This window comes from Brienomyrus brachyistius, chromosome 4 (assembly GCF_023856365.1).
Source record: "Brienomyrus brachyistius isolate T26 chromosome 4, BBRACH_0.4, whole genome shotgun sequence".
Lineage (NCBI taxonomy): Eukaryota > Metazoa > Chordata > Actinopteri > Osteoglossiformes > Mormyridae > Brienomyrus > Brienomyrus brachyistius.
This window is the reverse complement of record NC_064536.1, coordinates 6853524-6870924: the sequence shown is the minus strand read 5'-3', so window position 1 is coordinate 6870924 and position 17401 is coordinate 6853524. Positions and strand designations below refer to the sequence as shown.

The 17401-nt window shown below is 50.1% G+C and overlaps 1 protein-coding gene and 1 long non-coding RNA gene across 4 annotated transcripts in view; one reads left to right on the top strand and one right to left on the bottom strand.

The window, feature by feature from the left end:
• The window catches only part of LOC125740641 (rho GTPase-activating protein 39-like), a 41659-nt gene that overhangs the window by 8958 nt on the left and 15300 nt on the right, over nucleotides 1-17401 (top strand). The window contains exon 2 of the mRNA XM_049012081.1: nucleotides 16125-16496. Within this exon, the coding sequence (XP_048868038.1) occupies nucleotides 16125-16496 (372 nt within the window). The remainder of the gene's footprint in view (nucleotides 1-16124; nucleotides 16497-17401) is intronic.
• LOC125740649 (uncharacterized) lies at nucleotides 3875-11553 on the bottom strand. Of its 3 annotated transcripts, XR_007397725.1 has the most exons (5): nucleotides 11425-11553; nucleotides 4955-7367; nucleotides 4725-4816; nucleotides 4541-4586; nucleotides 3875-4447 (listed from the first exon to the last, which is right to left on the bottom strand). It is a non-coding gene; the product is annotated as an uncharacterized LOC125740649 (long non-coding RNA). The 3 variants fall into 3 exon arrangements; XR_007397724.1 differs by lacking the exon at nucleotides 4541-4586; XR_007397726.1 differs by lacking the exons at nucleotides 3875-4447; nucleotides 4541-4586 and having other exon boundaries at nucleotides 4707-4816.

The following is a 17401-nucleotide window of genomic DNA, read 5'->3' as shown; positions in this document are numbered from 1 at the left end:
CCGTACGCGTGACATTTCATACTTCCAGTCGGGAGACCAGGCATCAGGTTACGGTGGGTGGCGTAGCATAAAACAGTGAAGTGAAATTTAACTTAAAGTATTACAGTCTCCTTTTCACCACGATTCCTTTTATAAACAGGAAAGAAAAAAAGCTTTTTTGATGAGTAGAAACGTATGCAGTTCGTCAGTGAGATACAGCGTGCTCTCGGTTGTGGTTGCGATCTTTGCTGATACTTGTCAGTGCAAGTCTCGCAGAAAATGAGTGTGATGGAAAGTTCTGGGAGCAAAGAGGCATGCAGGAGGGCTGGTGCAGGGCCTGCCTGGGGGTGTAGGATCTCTCCCTCTCTCTCGATCTCGCTCTCAGTACCTTCACTGTCTGCCTGTTTATTGTACGATTTGCAATGCAAAGAGAGTCGGACGCTGGCTGTTTGAGACTCGTGCTGCTGCATTCTCCTGCTCACACAAACACACTCAAGCGGCACTTTGTCTTACACCGGGGCCTACAGGGCAGGTGAAGGGCACCGGAGCCATTTTGAAGGGAGAAACAGCTCTGTATCCTTGTTAATATTGATTTCCATTTCTCCCGGCAACCTTGAGGCTCGGCGATTTGCCGTGCCGCTGCAGCGATCCCGCACTTCGCTTCCGACAAACGGTGGCTGTCTATTCTGAATGCATCCGATATATATCTGAAGTTTTCATTCCAGCGGCTATGATTTTTTTTTAAATGATTTCTTTTAAGGGATTCGAGCCCACAGCCCGCTGGCGATTGTTGCGGCGACAGTCTGTAATTGCTAATGGCTAGAGCCTCATCTCTGGACTGCAGTGGATGGGGACGTGCTGATCTGTCACCTGATTGGTTGCAGCGTGCCCCGCCTGACAGAGGGTGTTTTCGCTTTGGGTCGGGGGTCCGGTGCCTCCCTTACTCCCGCTGTGCGTTACGCTGTACCATTCACAGCAGGGTTCAGTTTAAACATAGTGACACCCCTGTACCGCTGACCCTCATCCCCCACCATTTACCACAGAGAGATGTGCGGCAAAGCCTTGGACGGATCGGCGGGCAGGGCGCACGGAGCGGGGATCTGGGGGGGGGGTCCAGAGACTGGAATGTGCCCGGGGTGGGCTCAACCTGCTGAAAAAAGAGATGAATAAAGAAGCAGAACACTGTGGTGGTTCTCTGGGGAAGGTGAATGTCCTGACTCTATGTTACCCCCCGCAGGAAGGACTAGCCTAGGTTCCTGAAGCAGAGAGAGGGACAGAATAATTTATAATATCTGATTTATATGATGCCATTGGGGGGGGGGGGGGTATCTCTCAGATACTATCACTCTTCACGTGAAAGACCCCACCCCCTAAATCGATGCATGCAGACAGACACACAGACACACACAAAAGGGGTTTCGCAAGGTTCTGCTCGTAAGCATGAGTAAAGCTTCACGGAGTTTGATTTTTCCGCTGCTGAATGTCCTGCCCATCGACCGCTGTAACTGAGCCGGCCGGTCAGCTGAGGTCCACGAATCCGGGCCGGATAGCGGGAGCGGTCGATCCGCGTGCGGGATGCTATCTCGGCGCTGATCGTTAACTGGGCTTTTCCTTCGGGCCTGCGGTGGACAGCCGTCCGTAGGGAAACCCGCGGGCCGGGGCCTTGTTCGATGATTAATCTATATCGGCTTGCTTCTGCGGGTCTGTGGGCTGTGCCGCTGTGTTACCGCGGCACCAGAGACCCCTCGATAGCCCTGAGGACCAAAATAGGTCCGGAACGTCCATATCAGGGAAGAGGAGGCTGAATAATGAGGGGATGCCACGTCACAGACCTGAGTCAAGAGTCTATGGTCAGAACATTCCTGCAAGGACCTTCTCGTCAGCCTCAGTATGTGATACCATCCTCCCAGCCCTTAATTCCCCTTCTGCAAGGAGTCCTCTTCTGCGCTTGATGGTACAGCGACCATCTGCCTGGCAGGATGACCAATACCTTGGCTGGTTTGTGCTGTTGTGTGTTTTTTTTAACACGTAAAGCAGATAGCAGATATTCTTCACGGTAAAAGATCACGCGTGGGCTTGTGTGTCGCTGCTTACGCCCTGCCACGCTCCCCGAGGCCCGTCCCAGTTCGCCGTTTGTCTCCGACTCTCTCCATGTGGGCTTTCTAATTAGTTCTTACAGAAACGTAGTTGCCGACAGCCTGCCGGCACGCCGGGATTCATCGCTGCGGAGCTCGGAAACACGGCGTGAGCCTCCGGCTCTGATAACGAGCGAGCCGCCTCCCTCACAAATGGTCCGAAGCTCTGGGAGCCTGGACTCGGTTTGTCGGCAGTGAGAGGGTCGGCGCTCCCAGCAGCAGTGTGTGATCGTTCGAATAGGAGATGATTTTGTTTGCAGAAGGGCGCCTCAGTATGGCACGTTTTCTGTATGACAGCGAGGAAGCCTGGGTTGTTGTGGTTCTCTCGGGGTTCTTCCATTTGCGGGTCTGGCCCGAATCCCCATGATGTATGGTTCTGTTCATCATTCAGAGTTGGCCAGGCTGACAAGTTTGGATCTTGGAGTTGTCCTTGCAGCCCGAAGACGGCCGTCCTGCTGAAGCATATGGACTGACTCTTGGTGCCGGGGTGGTGCGTGGAATGAAAACACACGCAGCACTGGGGTGGGCGTCGAACCCGCAGAGTTGCGTACTGAGAGCCATCGCAGCACCCAGAGAACTGTCACCGTGTAAATCAAATGGGCCGTCTCAAGTGCAGATCTCCGCGTGCTTGTTAGTCGACCTGACTGATCACAGCATGAAGGACCAGTGAAGCGGACCCAGCGAGCCGGGTCAGCAGCAGTACACGCTGTCCCAAAATGCCTCTGTTCGCCCAGCCCAGATTCTGCACCCAGCTGACCCCGCAGATGTGTGGGTTTCTCTCTGAGTGTGGGTCACATGCCAGCAGGCTAGGAAAGTCCTTTTTTTCTGAAAACAAATGGTCTGTGATGGACTGGTATCCCATCCAGGGTGTACTACAAGCGTGTCCCCTATGATGCCCGGCATAGACTCCAGTACCAACCCCCACAACCCTACCAGGATAAATAGTTGGAGGATAGATGGATTTTTCTAGAAAACTGAAGGGAATTCTTTAATAAGTCTTTGTGACCTTAAAAAATGTGTTTTCACAGCTTGAGGTATGACAGTGTCTGTTGTGGTAGGCTGTGCTGTCATTTGTTAGTGTTCGCAAACACCAGCCGTACTGTGACTAAGATGGCACCCCCTGGAGGTATCCTGATGTACTGCATCTACACATCGACTGAAAATGTGTCAAAGCCAGAGCCACAAGTTTAGGGGGGAAATGGCTGACCTCCCCTACTCCTGTTCCCATCCTCGGATGTTGCGTCAGCTTGGGATCTCGGTTTGGAGTCCGAGTCGGACGCCTCCCTCACGCCTTGGAAAAACCCGGAATCCCTGCATGTCCAGCGTCCCCCGCTGGTAAAAATAGCGTATTAACTGAGCATAATGGAGAGGTGATTGTGAGCTTGGCCGTAAAAGTGACATTGAACCTCAATCCCAGAGGATGGGCAGGTGGGGGACATGGTTATTCCTGTTAGATGCACGTAGGTAAATTCGCCTCGAACCCGGGCCCAGCTGTGCTTATCTTCCTTTCCCCTTGACTTGCTTCCCAGGTCATTTTAGTAATCCTCTGTGGGGGGGGGGCGGGGGGGGGTAGCTCAGGCCTTTGCAGGAACTTCAGGTATAAACAGATTTACAGCACTAATTTAGTCAGTGCCCTTTGATACTTGGTTACATTTTGGAATACAGTACAGTAATTATAACGTATCAGCAATCTCGGGGCTAATTTGCATATTCAAACATTTAAAGTCTAGAGTTTTTACCAAAACGCTGTCTTCTGAACATTTTTCAAACACAAATGAAGGGGCGATTTATGCCCCCACTTCCTGCAAGTACCAGATGTTTTGTGCATTTTATGAATAATTCCCCTGCATGCTCCTCTTAGTATCTGTCAGCTTTTAATAAATTGAGTTAATTATACATTTAACGTTTTGTACTGCATGAATTAAGTTGAATGTACAAAAACATTTGTTACATGCACAATTACTTTTTTAACGGTTCACCTTCTTTTACTCAGTAGGATTAAAATGCCATAGTGGTATTTGTAGATATGGGGAGGTTGGATGTAATACTTAGTCTCCTTTATAAGGAGAATGACTGGATGCTTAGATGCATTTTTTTGCTGAATTTGGTGACCCGAGCAGAGCGCCATGGCAACACTAAAGGCATTAAGCCAAACAATGAGGCTAATGCCTCATGCCCTGCCCATCAGAGAGTCTCCACTATCCAGTCTGTCTAGCCAAGTGTACAAATTGACCATAACCTTAACCCTAACCCAATGGAAATGGGTTGAAGGAAGCTTCCAGGAGTGTCTTGAAGTTCTTGCTTTTGCTCGCTTTTGGATCTGCAAACATAAACTGGGAAATACAGACCACAGCCTCAGAGTGTGTGCAGAGACTCTCACCTGCAAATACAGACCACAGCCTCAGAATGTGTGCAGAGACTCTCACCTGCAAATACAGACCACAGCCTCAGAATGTGTGCAGAGACTCTCACCTGCAAATACAGACCACAACCTCAGAACGTGTGCAGAGACTCTCACCTGCAAATACAGACCACAACCTCAGAACGTGTGCAGAGACTCTCACTTGCAAATACAGACCACAGCCTCAGAGTGTGTGCAGAGACTCTCACCTGCAAATACAGACCACAGCCTCAGAATGTGTGCAGAGACTCTCACCTGCAAATACAGACCACAGCCTCAGAGTGTGTGCAGAGACTCTCACCTGCAAATACAGACCACAAACTCAGAACGTGTGCAGAGACTCTCACCTGCAAATACAGACCACAACCTCAGAACGTGTGCAGAGACTCTCACTTGCAAATACAGACCACAACCTCAGAATGTGTGCAGAGACTCTCACCTGCAAATACAGACCACAACCTCAGAGTGCATGCAGGGACCCCCCCACCTGAAAATATAGACCACAGCCACAGAGTGTGTGCAGACACCTCCACACCCATCTGACTAGGACAGCCATTCTTATTCTCATGCTGTTAATTAAGCAGCCTGATTAATAGATTAATCTGCTGACTCCTATTTCAGCAGAGTTTTTCCCCAGAGAACCGGAGGTTATGACCTCAGATGTCTGTTAAACAGCAGACTCTGAGATTCCTACAGACTGGCAGCTAAATATTACGTTCATCAGTTGTGGTTAAGCCTACATCATTTATTATTCTGGCTGTTTGCACTCGCGTTTAAAAACTGAATTGAAAATGTAAATATATTTTAAAAGACTGTATTGTATTGGTGTGTGTCTGTCTCCGTGTGTCTCTCTGTCTATGTCTTTGTCCGTGACTGTGTGTGTGTCTCTCTGTCTCTATGCTTTCGTATGTGTCTGTTTATCTCTCTGTGTCTGTGTGCCTCTGTGTGTGTCTCTCCTCTGTGTCTCTCTGTCTGTGTCTTTGTTGTGTCTGTGTGTATCTTTTTGTGTCTCTGTGCATCACCATGTGTCTCTGTGTCTCCATGTGTCTCTCTTCCGTGTCTCTCTGTCTATGTCTTTGCTGTGTCTCCATGTATGTCTGTGTGTCTCTGTGTCTGTGTCTTTGTCCGTGTCTGTGTGTGTGTCTCTCTGTCTCTATGCCTTCGTGGGTGTCTGTGTGTCTCTCTGTCTATCTCTTTGCTGTGTCTCCATGTGTGTCTCTGTGTTTTTGTGTCTGTATGTCTGTGTGTCCCTCCCTGTGTGTGTGTGTGTGTGTGTGTGTGTGTGTGTGTGTGTGCTGATTGGAGCGCCCACTCAGTGCTTCCTTCCCCAGCTCCTCTCTTGTCCTCCTCTCTTGTCCTCCTCTCTCCTCAGGCATTTCTGTAGCTGTTCTCAGCCTCTTTTCTCCCCATTCCTTTTTCTCCATCGCCGCATCCTTCACATGACTCCACTGCACAGTCATCTGATCAGAGGAGGAACAGGAGAGAGAGGGAGGGGGCAAAGGGGGAGACTGAGGGAGAGGGAGCGACAGATGCGTGTGTGAAAGTACACTGTGCCCCCCCCCCCCCACCAACACATTCTGCTGAGGCATTTTCTTTATCGTCTGTTTAATTGCAGATAAACTTGTGTGCATGTTTCTGTCCCTGTGCTCCCCAGTCTACTCCCAATTCTCAGTGCCGTGTGTGTGTGTGTGTGTGTACAGTCAAGGCTGTAGAGGAGAGATGGCATGTATTAAGATGGATTATTGTTCAGCCGGTCAGTCATTCTCCACTGAGCAGCCCTTCTCGCCCCACCCCGGGCAGAGTGACATGGCCATGATTGGGACAGATGGGATAAATGCAGCAAGGAGCGTAACCGTCGGTAACAAGGTTAATCCCCAATCCAGGACTGGGAGTCGTGCATCCAGAACAGGGCTGTGTACGAACACGCGAGTGACAGGTTGGTGGAGGAAAGATGGGGACATGTCTGTCCCACAGCCTGCCCCCCCCCCCCAGGGCTGGCCATCAAGTTAACGCCACCTCCCTGAACCTGGGAGAACCCTTTGACTTAGCCAGATTATCACCAGTAGTCTATATCCATTTAACACCTGCTGAGTGTTAAGCAGATAATCACCACAACACCAGGGATACATAACTATTTACGACCAGATAAGTGTTAACAGGATAATCACAGAAGCACCAGTTGCATGTACCTATTTAACAACAGCTAAGGTTAGTGGAGGAAAGATATGGACATGTCTATCCCTCAACTTATCCCCCTTAGCCTGACCATCCAGTTACTGCCCCCTCCTTCCTGACCAGGGAGAGCCCCTTTGACTCATTGATGACACCAGCCGAGTGTTAACCAGATAATCATCGCAACACCAGCAGTCTATCCTGTTAACACTCAGCAGGTGTTAAATGGATGCAATCACCACCAGAGGTGTATTCGTGGTCTTTTTATATCGCAGTCCAGATAAAAACCACCGGGTGTGTGCAGAGACCACGACCTGTAAGGTGTTTCCTTGGGGTCTTTGTCTGGTGCTGTCCTCTCCAGTCAGTCAGTCGGTCAGGTCCGGTGCAGGGCTCTGATGAAACAATAAAAAGAAAAAAGGAAAAATATTTTGTGAGAAGTCTGTGGGGGGGGTGGGTGAAAAGTGGCCGTATGCTTACAGAAAGCTAGTTTCTCTTTTCAGACGGACGGTGGATATTTTTTACATCCCTTAGTGGCACTGGCATTGTGCCCAGTGACAGGAAACGATAAGACTGGTCTCCTCATCCCACTCTTCCTGCTGTGGCCGCCAGGCATGCTGGGAGTCCGCTGTGAGTCGCAGATCACTCGGATGTATGTGTAGAGCGCTGTGCCGTACGGTGGCCTGAGAAAGGGGGTATTGTTTATGAAAATCCTATTTTGGGAGGGGGCACAGTGTGACACAGCAGGGGACATGTCAGCTTGCAGCCTGCATCTCTCGCTCGCGCCCCTTTGCTGGGACACCCCAGTCATGAAACAGCAGAGATCTTGCGTCGATGGTCGTAACCACTGGCGATGGAATAGCCACGACCAAACCCACCAAAAGAAATCTGCTACTTGTAGAACATCCTGTATGACCCTCTGACAAAAGGAGGGACCAGGCACTGCCAGAAGCCCCATGCCTCGTGTCCAGCAGGCTGTCGACCGAAGTTGTGTAATACTCATGCGCGCTGTTCCCAAACCAAAACTTTTCCATTACTACTGTGCCTCTTGGATATTCTGATTAGCTGTAGAGTCTGTAGATTAATTAGCACTTTCATCTAATTATATTCCAGGTCCTCGTACGAGGTTTAAGTCTCTGGGAACGGGAGACAGCTTTGTTGTTCCCTCCCGGGCGGGCTACAAGCGTGGATGCATTGGGTCCAGTGCGGGGTGCTGAACCTCAGGGCTGTCATAAGCAGCCCATAACCACTGATATGTGCCTTTGAGGTTATATTAATGTTATGGCACAGCCATGAACATGCGAGCGAAGGAGGCTTGCTTTGACAGGGAAGCTAGGGCCCGTGTGGCACCACGCACCAAAGGGGGATGCTAATTTGGTAAATGCACGTTGGCTGATAATGGGATTAGTGCTCTTTAGCTGGTTTGCGCCGTCTGACTGGTGGCTTCCGTCCCTGATTGTTTCCTGCGCTAACTCGCACGCGGAGACTCCCAGCACCCCGACACATTAGCGCAACGCTAAGTAGCTGCTTTTCCATAGCGAGGCCGGTTCTGCGCCTCTGTGCCAACGTCGGTTATCCGATTGAACAGTCTGAAAAGCTATTGGACCCCTACTCTTTTTCACCACCATCATCATCATCATCAGCAGCAGCATCGTCCTCTTATCATTATTAAAGTTCCTGACCTTGACTAGAATTAGTGGTTAGACGATGGATGGATGGATGGATGTTTCCTCACACCTCCAGTTACCTCATATACTGAGCATTTTAGAATTCAGGTTAATCGCTTAAGGGTCCAACAGTAACCCCCTCCCCCCCGGGCTTAAAAAGCTTTACCCCGCACACTTCCCCCCCCATCTAAAGTGCTCTTCTACATTATAGAAACATTTCAGTAATTAAAGCGTCTTGCTGAGTGTTTTTTTTTTTCTTATTTATTTACCTGCTGATTTATTTACTTGCCTGCATCTGAATCCATTTGTACACGGAAGCCATTCCATCTATACGGCTGGTTCGGGGGTTTTCGTCTCGCCATCAGTCTGTACGGATGCCCCCCCTCCTGCCTGTATTGGTGACCTTTAGGCACAGCATACTGTCGTTTAAGAGGCCCACCTGCTGTTGTTATTCATTATTAATTTTTAAGTCTTCTGTGTCTTAATACTTCTGGGTGGAAATACCTGGTGCGATACCAGAAGAATTGCGGTTGAGGGAAATGACTGAGAGTCAGTATAAGACCATATGAATCCCTTGGGTCTAATCCCATCTGCTTTTATGGCCCCTGTATTGCATTGACCATCGTATCGATTCCCCTTGGAAAAACCCCGTAAATCGCAGTGAGGCACTCAGTGACAAAGCTTGTTTGTAAACGCTGCTGTACTGAGTACATCTTGATTGGCTATCTCATATGTAAAGGTGCGTCGTGACACACCTCCTGCATCCGACATGCGTGTGGGATTTATGCTGCTCGGCTATCCGTAACATCCCACTCTTCAAAACCGATCCCTAACCCTCACACAAAGGCCACATCTGGGCCACCTTAATGGGCAACGTTTTGCGTCGTTTAAATGCAGCCGGAGCGTGAGCTCGCCGCACAGCACCAGAATTTCTTTGCCCTCGGTCGCCTTGTGGGTTTGGAAGGGTAACGTATCACCGTGGCAACGTATCACCATGGCGAAACATTGCTGGACATAAAAGCATTCAAAAAAATGTTTTCAATCCATTCTAAGGAATGTTGTCTAAAAATGCCACAATCTAATATTCATTTGTCCACGTGACAGTTATGATTTCTTGCATCACTTAAGGGTTTCTCTCTTTGCACTTTTTTATTGCCGCTGCTTGAATTACGAGACCTTCAAGCAGAATCAAACAATAAATTAATCTGTAGCCATGCTGAACATGCCTTTTCAGTAAAACTGAATCAAAAGTCTAATGAGAAACACTGAAACACTCAAAAACCACCTACAGACAAGGGCGAAGAAACTTGGCGGGTTGGGGGGGTTGTGTCGCCCCGCAATGCTTAATTTAGCTTCATTGAGGTTGTGTATCCCCCCCCCCCCCCCCCCATATCAAACTCTCCATTTTGACATTGCCTACAGATTATCTTTAGCAATGTCGCATTGTAAGAAGAACAAATTCAACATTAACTAACAATAAGGCATTGTAGATTCTGCATTAAACAGTGGTCAGATGAGCAAAGGCTGCTTTTTGGTTCACATTTGATGCTATAATTCAACACTGATGCATCAAAATGAACCAGCCACATTTATGTTCAGTATTATGAAAATTTATTTTGATAGAAATTTCTTCATGTAGCCTGACTGGCCTGCCTCATGGCTCTGTTCTGGGACCACATGTTTGTTCATTTGTTTATTTTCTACATATAAATGATGCACCACAACCCAGTCAAAATTTATTAATAACATGGACACCTTTTTACCTCATCCATCCATCCATCCATCCATTTTCCAAACCGCTTATCCTACTGGGTCGCGGGGGGTCCGGAGCCTATCCCGGAAGCAATGGGCACGAGGCAGGGAACAACCCAGGATGGGGGGCCAGCCCATCGCAGGGCACACTCACACACCATTCACTCACACATGCACACCTACGGACAATTTAGTAACTCCAATTAGCCTCAGCATGTTTTTGGACCGTGGGGGGAAACCGGAGTACCCGGAGGAAACCCCACGACGACATGGGGAGAACATGCAAACTCCACACACATGTAGCCCAGGCGGAGATTTGAACCCAGATCCCAGAGGTGTGAGGCAACAGTGCTAACCACTGTGCCACCATGCCACCCCCCTTTTTTACCTCATGTTTCATGTATTTTTTTTTCCATTGTCAATAGTCTCAAATTGTGGTCACTAACATCCAGCAAGGTCTTAATCCAGGGCTATTCAAATCACGGTACCCAAGCTGATTTTCCAAACTTTCCTTTGCCTGTGAGTCAGGTGTGAAGCCTTTGACCAATCAGAATCGGCAAATATTAAACTAGCTCCGCAGGAGACCTGAAAACACGGCCTGGATTTCGAATTGAGGTTCAGATTTGAAGAGCACCGCCCTAAACATTGGATCAAAATAAACTGACAACATTCCCTCATCATCTTCTCTCTAAACATAGCTGCGCACTACGACATCACGGAAGTTCACTGCATTTGGACATCTGCACACATTAGTCATTTCTAAACAGCGTATTTCTGGTTAACTTATTTCCAAATGTGCCCACTGGCTCCCCCCTTGGGCCTCTCAGTGGAACAGGCAGCCTAATCGTCTCATTAAATTTTCCTGTCTTCATTTAGACGTCCATTTGTGATTTCATCTCTCCACGTATAAAACCCCATTTGTCCCTCATGATATACACACACAAATTACGGCACCTCCATTTATACGATTAAACTTTCATGAGGAGATATTTCTGGACGATGGCGTCTGTGTCTCGTGCTCGTTGACACACACTCAAGTTTTAGTTAACTTCGTACTTTCCTCTGTCTCTCTCTCGCTCTCCTTCCCTCTCCCTTCCTTCGCCAGCTCTGTCACACTTTTTCATCTAAATCCGTGTTTTCCTCACTCTAAAAACACCTGTGGTACAAGGACCTGGAAAAATTCTCATTACGCTGCGTTTCTTCTCTATATCGACAGAAGACGGATGTAGTTGTGTTTATAAAAAAAAGTTAAAGAATCCCTCGCGGTTATTGCTGTACGCGCTCCGTTTCGTTTTCTCAAGTAACAGATCACCAAACCTACCCCAAAGCAACACGCTTCTCTCTCGTAACACGTCTAGCCGTCGGCTAATTTTCACGCTCGGAGCCGATTCTACGTCACGCGGCCACAGAGCCGGCATAGGGCTCAGAAGTTCCCGTCATCCGTTTTGTGGGATGGGCATGTGACAGGCTGGATTGCCTGGCTTGTAGGTGACAGCTTGATTGAAGCGTGACGGCTTTTCAATTACGGGGAGAAAAATGCAGTAATTACCGTGTCACCGCTAGGAGGGAGGTGACAGAGAGATCTGCATTATTTTCTTATTTTTCGACCCCCGCCAGCTTATTCAACCATTTTTATCTGGTCAGGGATGATGGGAAGGGGGAGAGAAGGAGAGGTCAGAGGGAACAGCATATTAAAGCAGTATTTTGGAGTTAAAGGTTTGGCTATTCTCTATGGAAACAGCGCTGGGCCATTGAAATCTTCTTAAAGTCTTTCCGGGGAGATGGTGTGCGTGTGTATGTGGAAAGACACCTTTCTGCCTCAGGTTCAAGATGGAGAAGCTGTGTCTTGCTGCAGTGGGGAGGGGGCTGTGGTAAGGGTAGCATCCCAGGCCTGAGTCCGGAAGGTTCCGACCTGCGTTTCCATCTCGCTCCACCTCGGCTTCGTGTGGCTGCCCTGAGATTTAGACCCCATATAAGGCAAACTAGGGGGCCATTTTCAGCTTTTAATCATGAGGAAGAAGCGGGATGAAAGCTGCAGCCTTACGCCGCCTGAGTGCTTCAGGGTGACGCCTCGCGGCTCGGGTGTGTGCGCATGTGCTCATGTATGGGAGATTAAAGAGCCCCCCCCCCCCATCTGGCACCCCTCTGCAGGGGCAACTGGAACCTACAGCCTGAAATGTGTGCGTCGCAGCCTGGGAGAGGAATTGATGCAGATCGATCACTTAGGGGTCACTCTGGGACCTTGGAACAACCTTGAGAATTCATAGGAGAACCTGGGATGAGGCGAGCAGAACCATAAGTTGGGTTTACAGACGATTTAGAGGACAGAATGAGGCATGGACAGAACCTGCTGTTCTGGTTTGGTTTGGGTCGTTCAGAACCCAACAGCGGCGGGCTTCCGTGTGAATTTGTGCATGTGTGAGCAAATGCAGGGGTCTGTATGCAGCTGCAAATGTCTGTGCGTGTGTGCATATGTGTATCTGCGTGTTGCAATGCCTGTGCCCAGTTTGGTATATATGTGTGAGTGAACATGCGTGTGCCACACATGCACCTCTTCACCAGCCGTTGGGCCCTCATCCTTCCTCCTTCCCGAGGCAGTGCTGCATTCATCTCCACACACAGTCACCTTCCTCCTCCCTCTCCTCCCCCTCATCTGATTACACGGGTCATAAAACCGTTCAGCTGTTTCCTTTGGCTTTAATCAGGAAAGCGAACCCCGATTCAGCCATACCCTCACTCTGTCATAAGTGTTCTTCCAAAGGATAGAGTGCAGCTTTATAGTTTATCCTTATAGATGCTGAACGTCTTTCAAAGGCATCTCTCTTAATTAATACAGCTAAATAATTGTGATTTTTATTTATTTTTTTACATTAAAATATTTGTTTCTTAGAAACTTCTAATTGAATGTGTTTTTATATTGTTGGGCGTTTTACTGGAGTGATTCAAGGACACGACCCTGTTCAAAGGCAGCCAGTCATGGGTTTTGAACCAGCAATCTTCTGGTTTCACCCCTGAAAATGATATCTTCAATCAATCTTGGGGCTTGAACCAGCAACCTTCTGGTTTTGTCTCTAAAAACGATACCTTCAGTCAGTCATGGCGCTTGAACCATCAAATGTTTCACCTCTGGAAACGATACCTTCAGCTGTTTTGTACTGCAGGCCCTGCATAGATCAATCTGTGAGCTGTTTCTGTAACCTGTAGGCTGTGCCAGCCCTGAGTCGGAAGCTGTGTCTACCCCCTGCCCTTAGCCTCAGCGAACTCCTCCGGTAATTGATGGGCGATCGACTGAACTCAGCAGCGGTGAATCCAAACATAGCTGGGTTGTGTCCCTGTGATGCTCTTAATCAGTAGACAGCCTGGGGGCTGCCTCTCTCATTGCTCCATCAATGAGTCCATCCATCATGCTGGTGCGATTGGAATGCCTAGTTGTACTTTACCACTGAGCACATTGTGAGGATATTGTGCCTTGCGTAGGGAGCAGGTTTGTCTGGGAGCCCCACCCACAAACCCACCACACAGGTGCTCGAGTATAACCAACCATGCTTACATAGTCAGTCCCACCCACAAAATTAGCCCCACACCCATATAACCAACCTAGTCAACACATAATGGACCTCAATCAAGTTATGTTTCGTGTCTACGGGCTTTCATGAGGATTTGTTCAAAAACTCCTTGGTCAGTCTGGCCTGCACAGAAATGACGGACGGCTCTCGAGCCCATGGGGGTGATCTCTCAGGGGGCCTGTTAGCACTGAGAGGTGACCCCGGCACTCCTCAGGCACTTTCTGTTCATTCCATTTGGGGTTTAAGAGGAAGGAGAAGAAGGGGAAACATGGGCGGGTCACACTTAAAGACATCAGGGCGTGCAGGCGAGTCTCGCTTAGGGAATCTCCGGGCCAGGCGTCTGCTGGCCTGGTGCCTGTGGGCTGGGTGTCCACAAGCCAGCGTCTGTGGGCCGGGCATTTATGGGCTGGGCGTCTGTGGGCCGGGCGTTTCCGGGCCAGGCGTCCGCTGGCCTGGTGCCTGTGAGCCAGGTGTCCATAAGGCAGCGTCTGTGGGCCAGGTGCGTTTATGGGCCAGATGTCTGTGGGCCGGGCGTTTATGGGCTGGGCATCTGCGGGCCGGGCGTTTATGGGCTGGGCGTCTGTGGGCCGGGCGTTTATGGGCCAGGCGTCCACTGGCCTGGTACCTGTGAGCCAGGTGTCCATAAGCCAGCGTCTGTGGGCCAGACATTTATGGGCCAGGCGTCTGCGGGTCGGGCGTTTATGGGCCGGGCGTCTGTGGACCGGGCGTTTATGGGCTGAGCGTCTGCGGGCCGGGCGTTTATGGACCAGGCGTCCACTGGCCTGGTACCTGTGAGCCGGGTGTCCATAAGCCAGCATCTGTGGGCCAGACATTTATGGGCCGGGCGTCTGCGGGTCGGGCGTTTATGGGCCGGGCGTCTGCGGGCCAGGCGTCTGTGGGCCGTGCATCTGTAGGGCTGTGCATCTGTGAGCCAGGCGTCTGTGCGGCCGTGCGTCTGTAGGGCCGTGCGTCTGTGAGCCAGGCGTCTGTAGGGCCGTGCGTCTATGGGCTGGTCGTCTGTGGATCCTCACAGCCTCTGGTGAATTAAGCCACAGAGATGAGTCGATAAAGGCTGCTTGTGCTGCATGATCCGCTGTATTTATTACAGTGGCATGGAGAACTTTTTCGGGGGTGGGGGGTTACAGCCCAGTTATGGTACATAATGATGAAGGAGCAGCTGAAAAAATCAGTCCAGTCTGCAGCCTGACGCCCTGCTGGTTCTGCAGTGCTTCGGACACATGATGAGTGCAGTCCGGAGCGGTCGGTGAGCCTTGCCATTATTTGCTGCGACCATGCAGGTCTGTAGATCCCTCCGAGCTGACATTTTACCGCCAAAATGGCCACCTCCGCTGCTCTACTCGTCGATCCCTTCCAGTCATCCCCTCCTCCCTCCATCCCAGCTCTCATCTGTCCCACCCCCCAGCTCCCTCCGTGATAGGCCTGTGAATTAGCTCCGCTTAAACAAACACAGAAACGAGAGCATCCACCACGTGGCCCCCCTCCCTGTGTGACGGCCGTCATTTTGATAAGTGTCTCCGCTGTCACATGGGCCCCCAGTGCTCTCTATCCTCTGGGACCAGAGCTAAACCAATAAAAACTTTTTTTTTTGTTTTCCAGTTGGGGGAGGTGGATGATTTATGAATTGGTTTTGGAGCTTGGGGGGTTGGACAGAGGGTCGATCACGTCACACTTACGTCCCGTTGCTTCGTTAGGCGGACATCTCGTTAACGGATTAAAAATTGATTCTGGGAGATTTTACTGCAGTCCCAGCCGAGCGCGGCAAAACCGCGGCAACCGAAATCCCAGGGGGCGGGACGGCAGTGCCTTAGACTGCGAATGGCCAGGTGCGTCGTGATCCAGAAGGTACGTGGTGACGGAGATCAGTGACGTATGTCAGTGCCACACACCTGCCAGCGTGCGGCTCTCGCTTCAACCGCGAACAGCGCGGCAACGTCATTTTGACAGACGTACATCAACGCTGTCGGCAGTAACGTGGCCCCAAGTGTGCTCGCCGCCCAGCTGAACGCGCCGAGGCCTTAAAATTGCATAGAATTTGACATTAAAAGATGAAAAGACCAGGGATGTAGAGAGGACCCAGCTGCGGTGTCATTTGCAGTCAGGAGGGTTACCCTGCAAAGCCCTCGGCGGATTCTTCCGGAGCTGTTCGACGGAGCCTGTACAAGAAGCTGACAGGCGTGTTTGAAGCTGATCCAGATAGCAGGATCTGCCTCTTTTATCCAGTCCTGTCTGTATTCCCTCAGCAGGAATGGGGGGGGGGGCATGTGACCAGGATCTAATGATTTTTAAAAGGTTATAATGATGCTTATGCCAGCTTAAATGCATTTATTTATTTAGTATGTTTAAGTTTCTTTTTTAAGCTGAATGAATTTAACTGTTTAAAGAGATCACAAGCACATATAACAAGTTGGTGGCGTATCACTGTCGCCCCCTGCAGGCTGGAGTGGGTGGAGATCATCGAGCCGCGCACGCGGGAGCGCATGTACGCCAACCTGCTGACGGGCGAGTGCGTGTGGGACCCGCCGCAGGGCGTGCGCATCAAACGCTCGGGCGAGGACCAGTGGTGGGAGCTGTTCGACCCAAACACGTCGAGGTTCTACTACTACAGCGCAGCGTCCCAGCGCACCGTGTGGCACCGGCCCCACGACTGCGACATCATCCCCCTGGCTAAGCTGCAGACGCTCAAGCAGAGCTCCGACTCACCTCCGCCGCCGCTTAGTCGCCACGGCAGCACCTCCTCCTCGCTGGACCAGGAGGCACCCAATGCCAACGTCAACGTCAATGCTGGGGGGAAGGAGGAGCGAGAGAGGTGAGGGGGTGTGTTTGTCGAAGGGGGTCGGATGGTCAACTTCCTCCTCGGAATGATGGCATCTCTGATTTTCATGAGATGTGGCAATTGGACTTTAATTGATTAATTGGATAAGGAAGTATCCAGTTACCTCTAGTTGCCTGGCGATTGGAAGAAGACTCGGCATTGGCTTGTCATCTTCCTTGCTTTCCAGTTATTTCCCACATCTTATGATTGGTACAATGTGACTTGACTCTTATTTTACTCTCCCTGCTGGCCCCTGGAGGATGGGCTCCCCCTTTGAGTCTGGTCCCTCCCAAGGTTTCTTCCTTCTTGGGAGTTTTTCCTTGCCACTGTCACCTTTGGCTTACTCGCTGGGGGCTTTGGGTGCGGATGGTGTAAAGCGCTTTGAGACGATGTAATGTTGTGATAATGCGCTATACAAAAATAAATTTGTTGTTGTTGTTGTAAAGTCAGTCTCCAATTAAGTCTGTAGATCTTAGCTGCTGATGCAGGGTTCGAGATGAAATCCAGGCCCCTCCCCAAGCCTGAACAGAACCGCTCCCACCTCACCTTTGCAGCTGAGTGCCGTGTGGTAAATCATCACGTCTCCCCCTCCTCTTAATGAGAGGCTGTACAGCATAAAATGTGCTATTTTAAACCCGTGCCAGGTTTGTGTAAGGGGTAAACGATGCCGGAATGAGAATGGTAGCTAATTACTGTAGGACCGGCCTAAATTTTCGGGAATGTGGAGGGTGATGTGGAGAAATGGTTAGGTGAACACTCAGCGGACAGGCCCGGAAATTTCTCTAAAGGAAGTTTGATTTAATGTAGCAGTGTGGCACGCATCACACGCACGCACACACACACACACAGATTTATTTCCAGGGGACTCAGGGAAACAGAGGAACTTGTAGTAAAGGCCC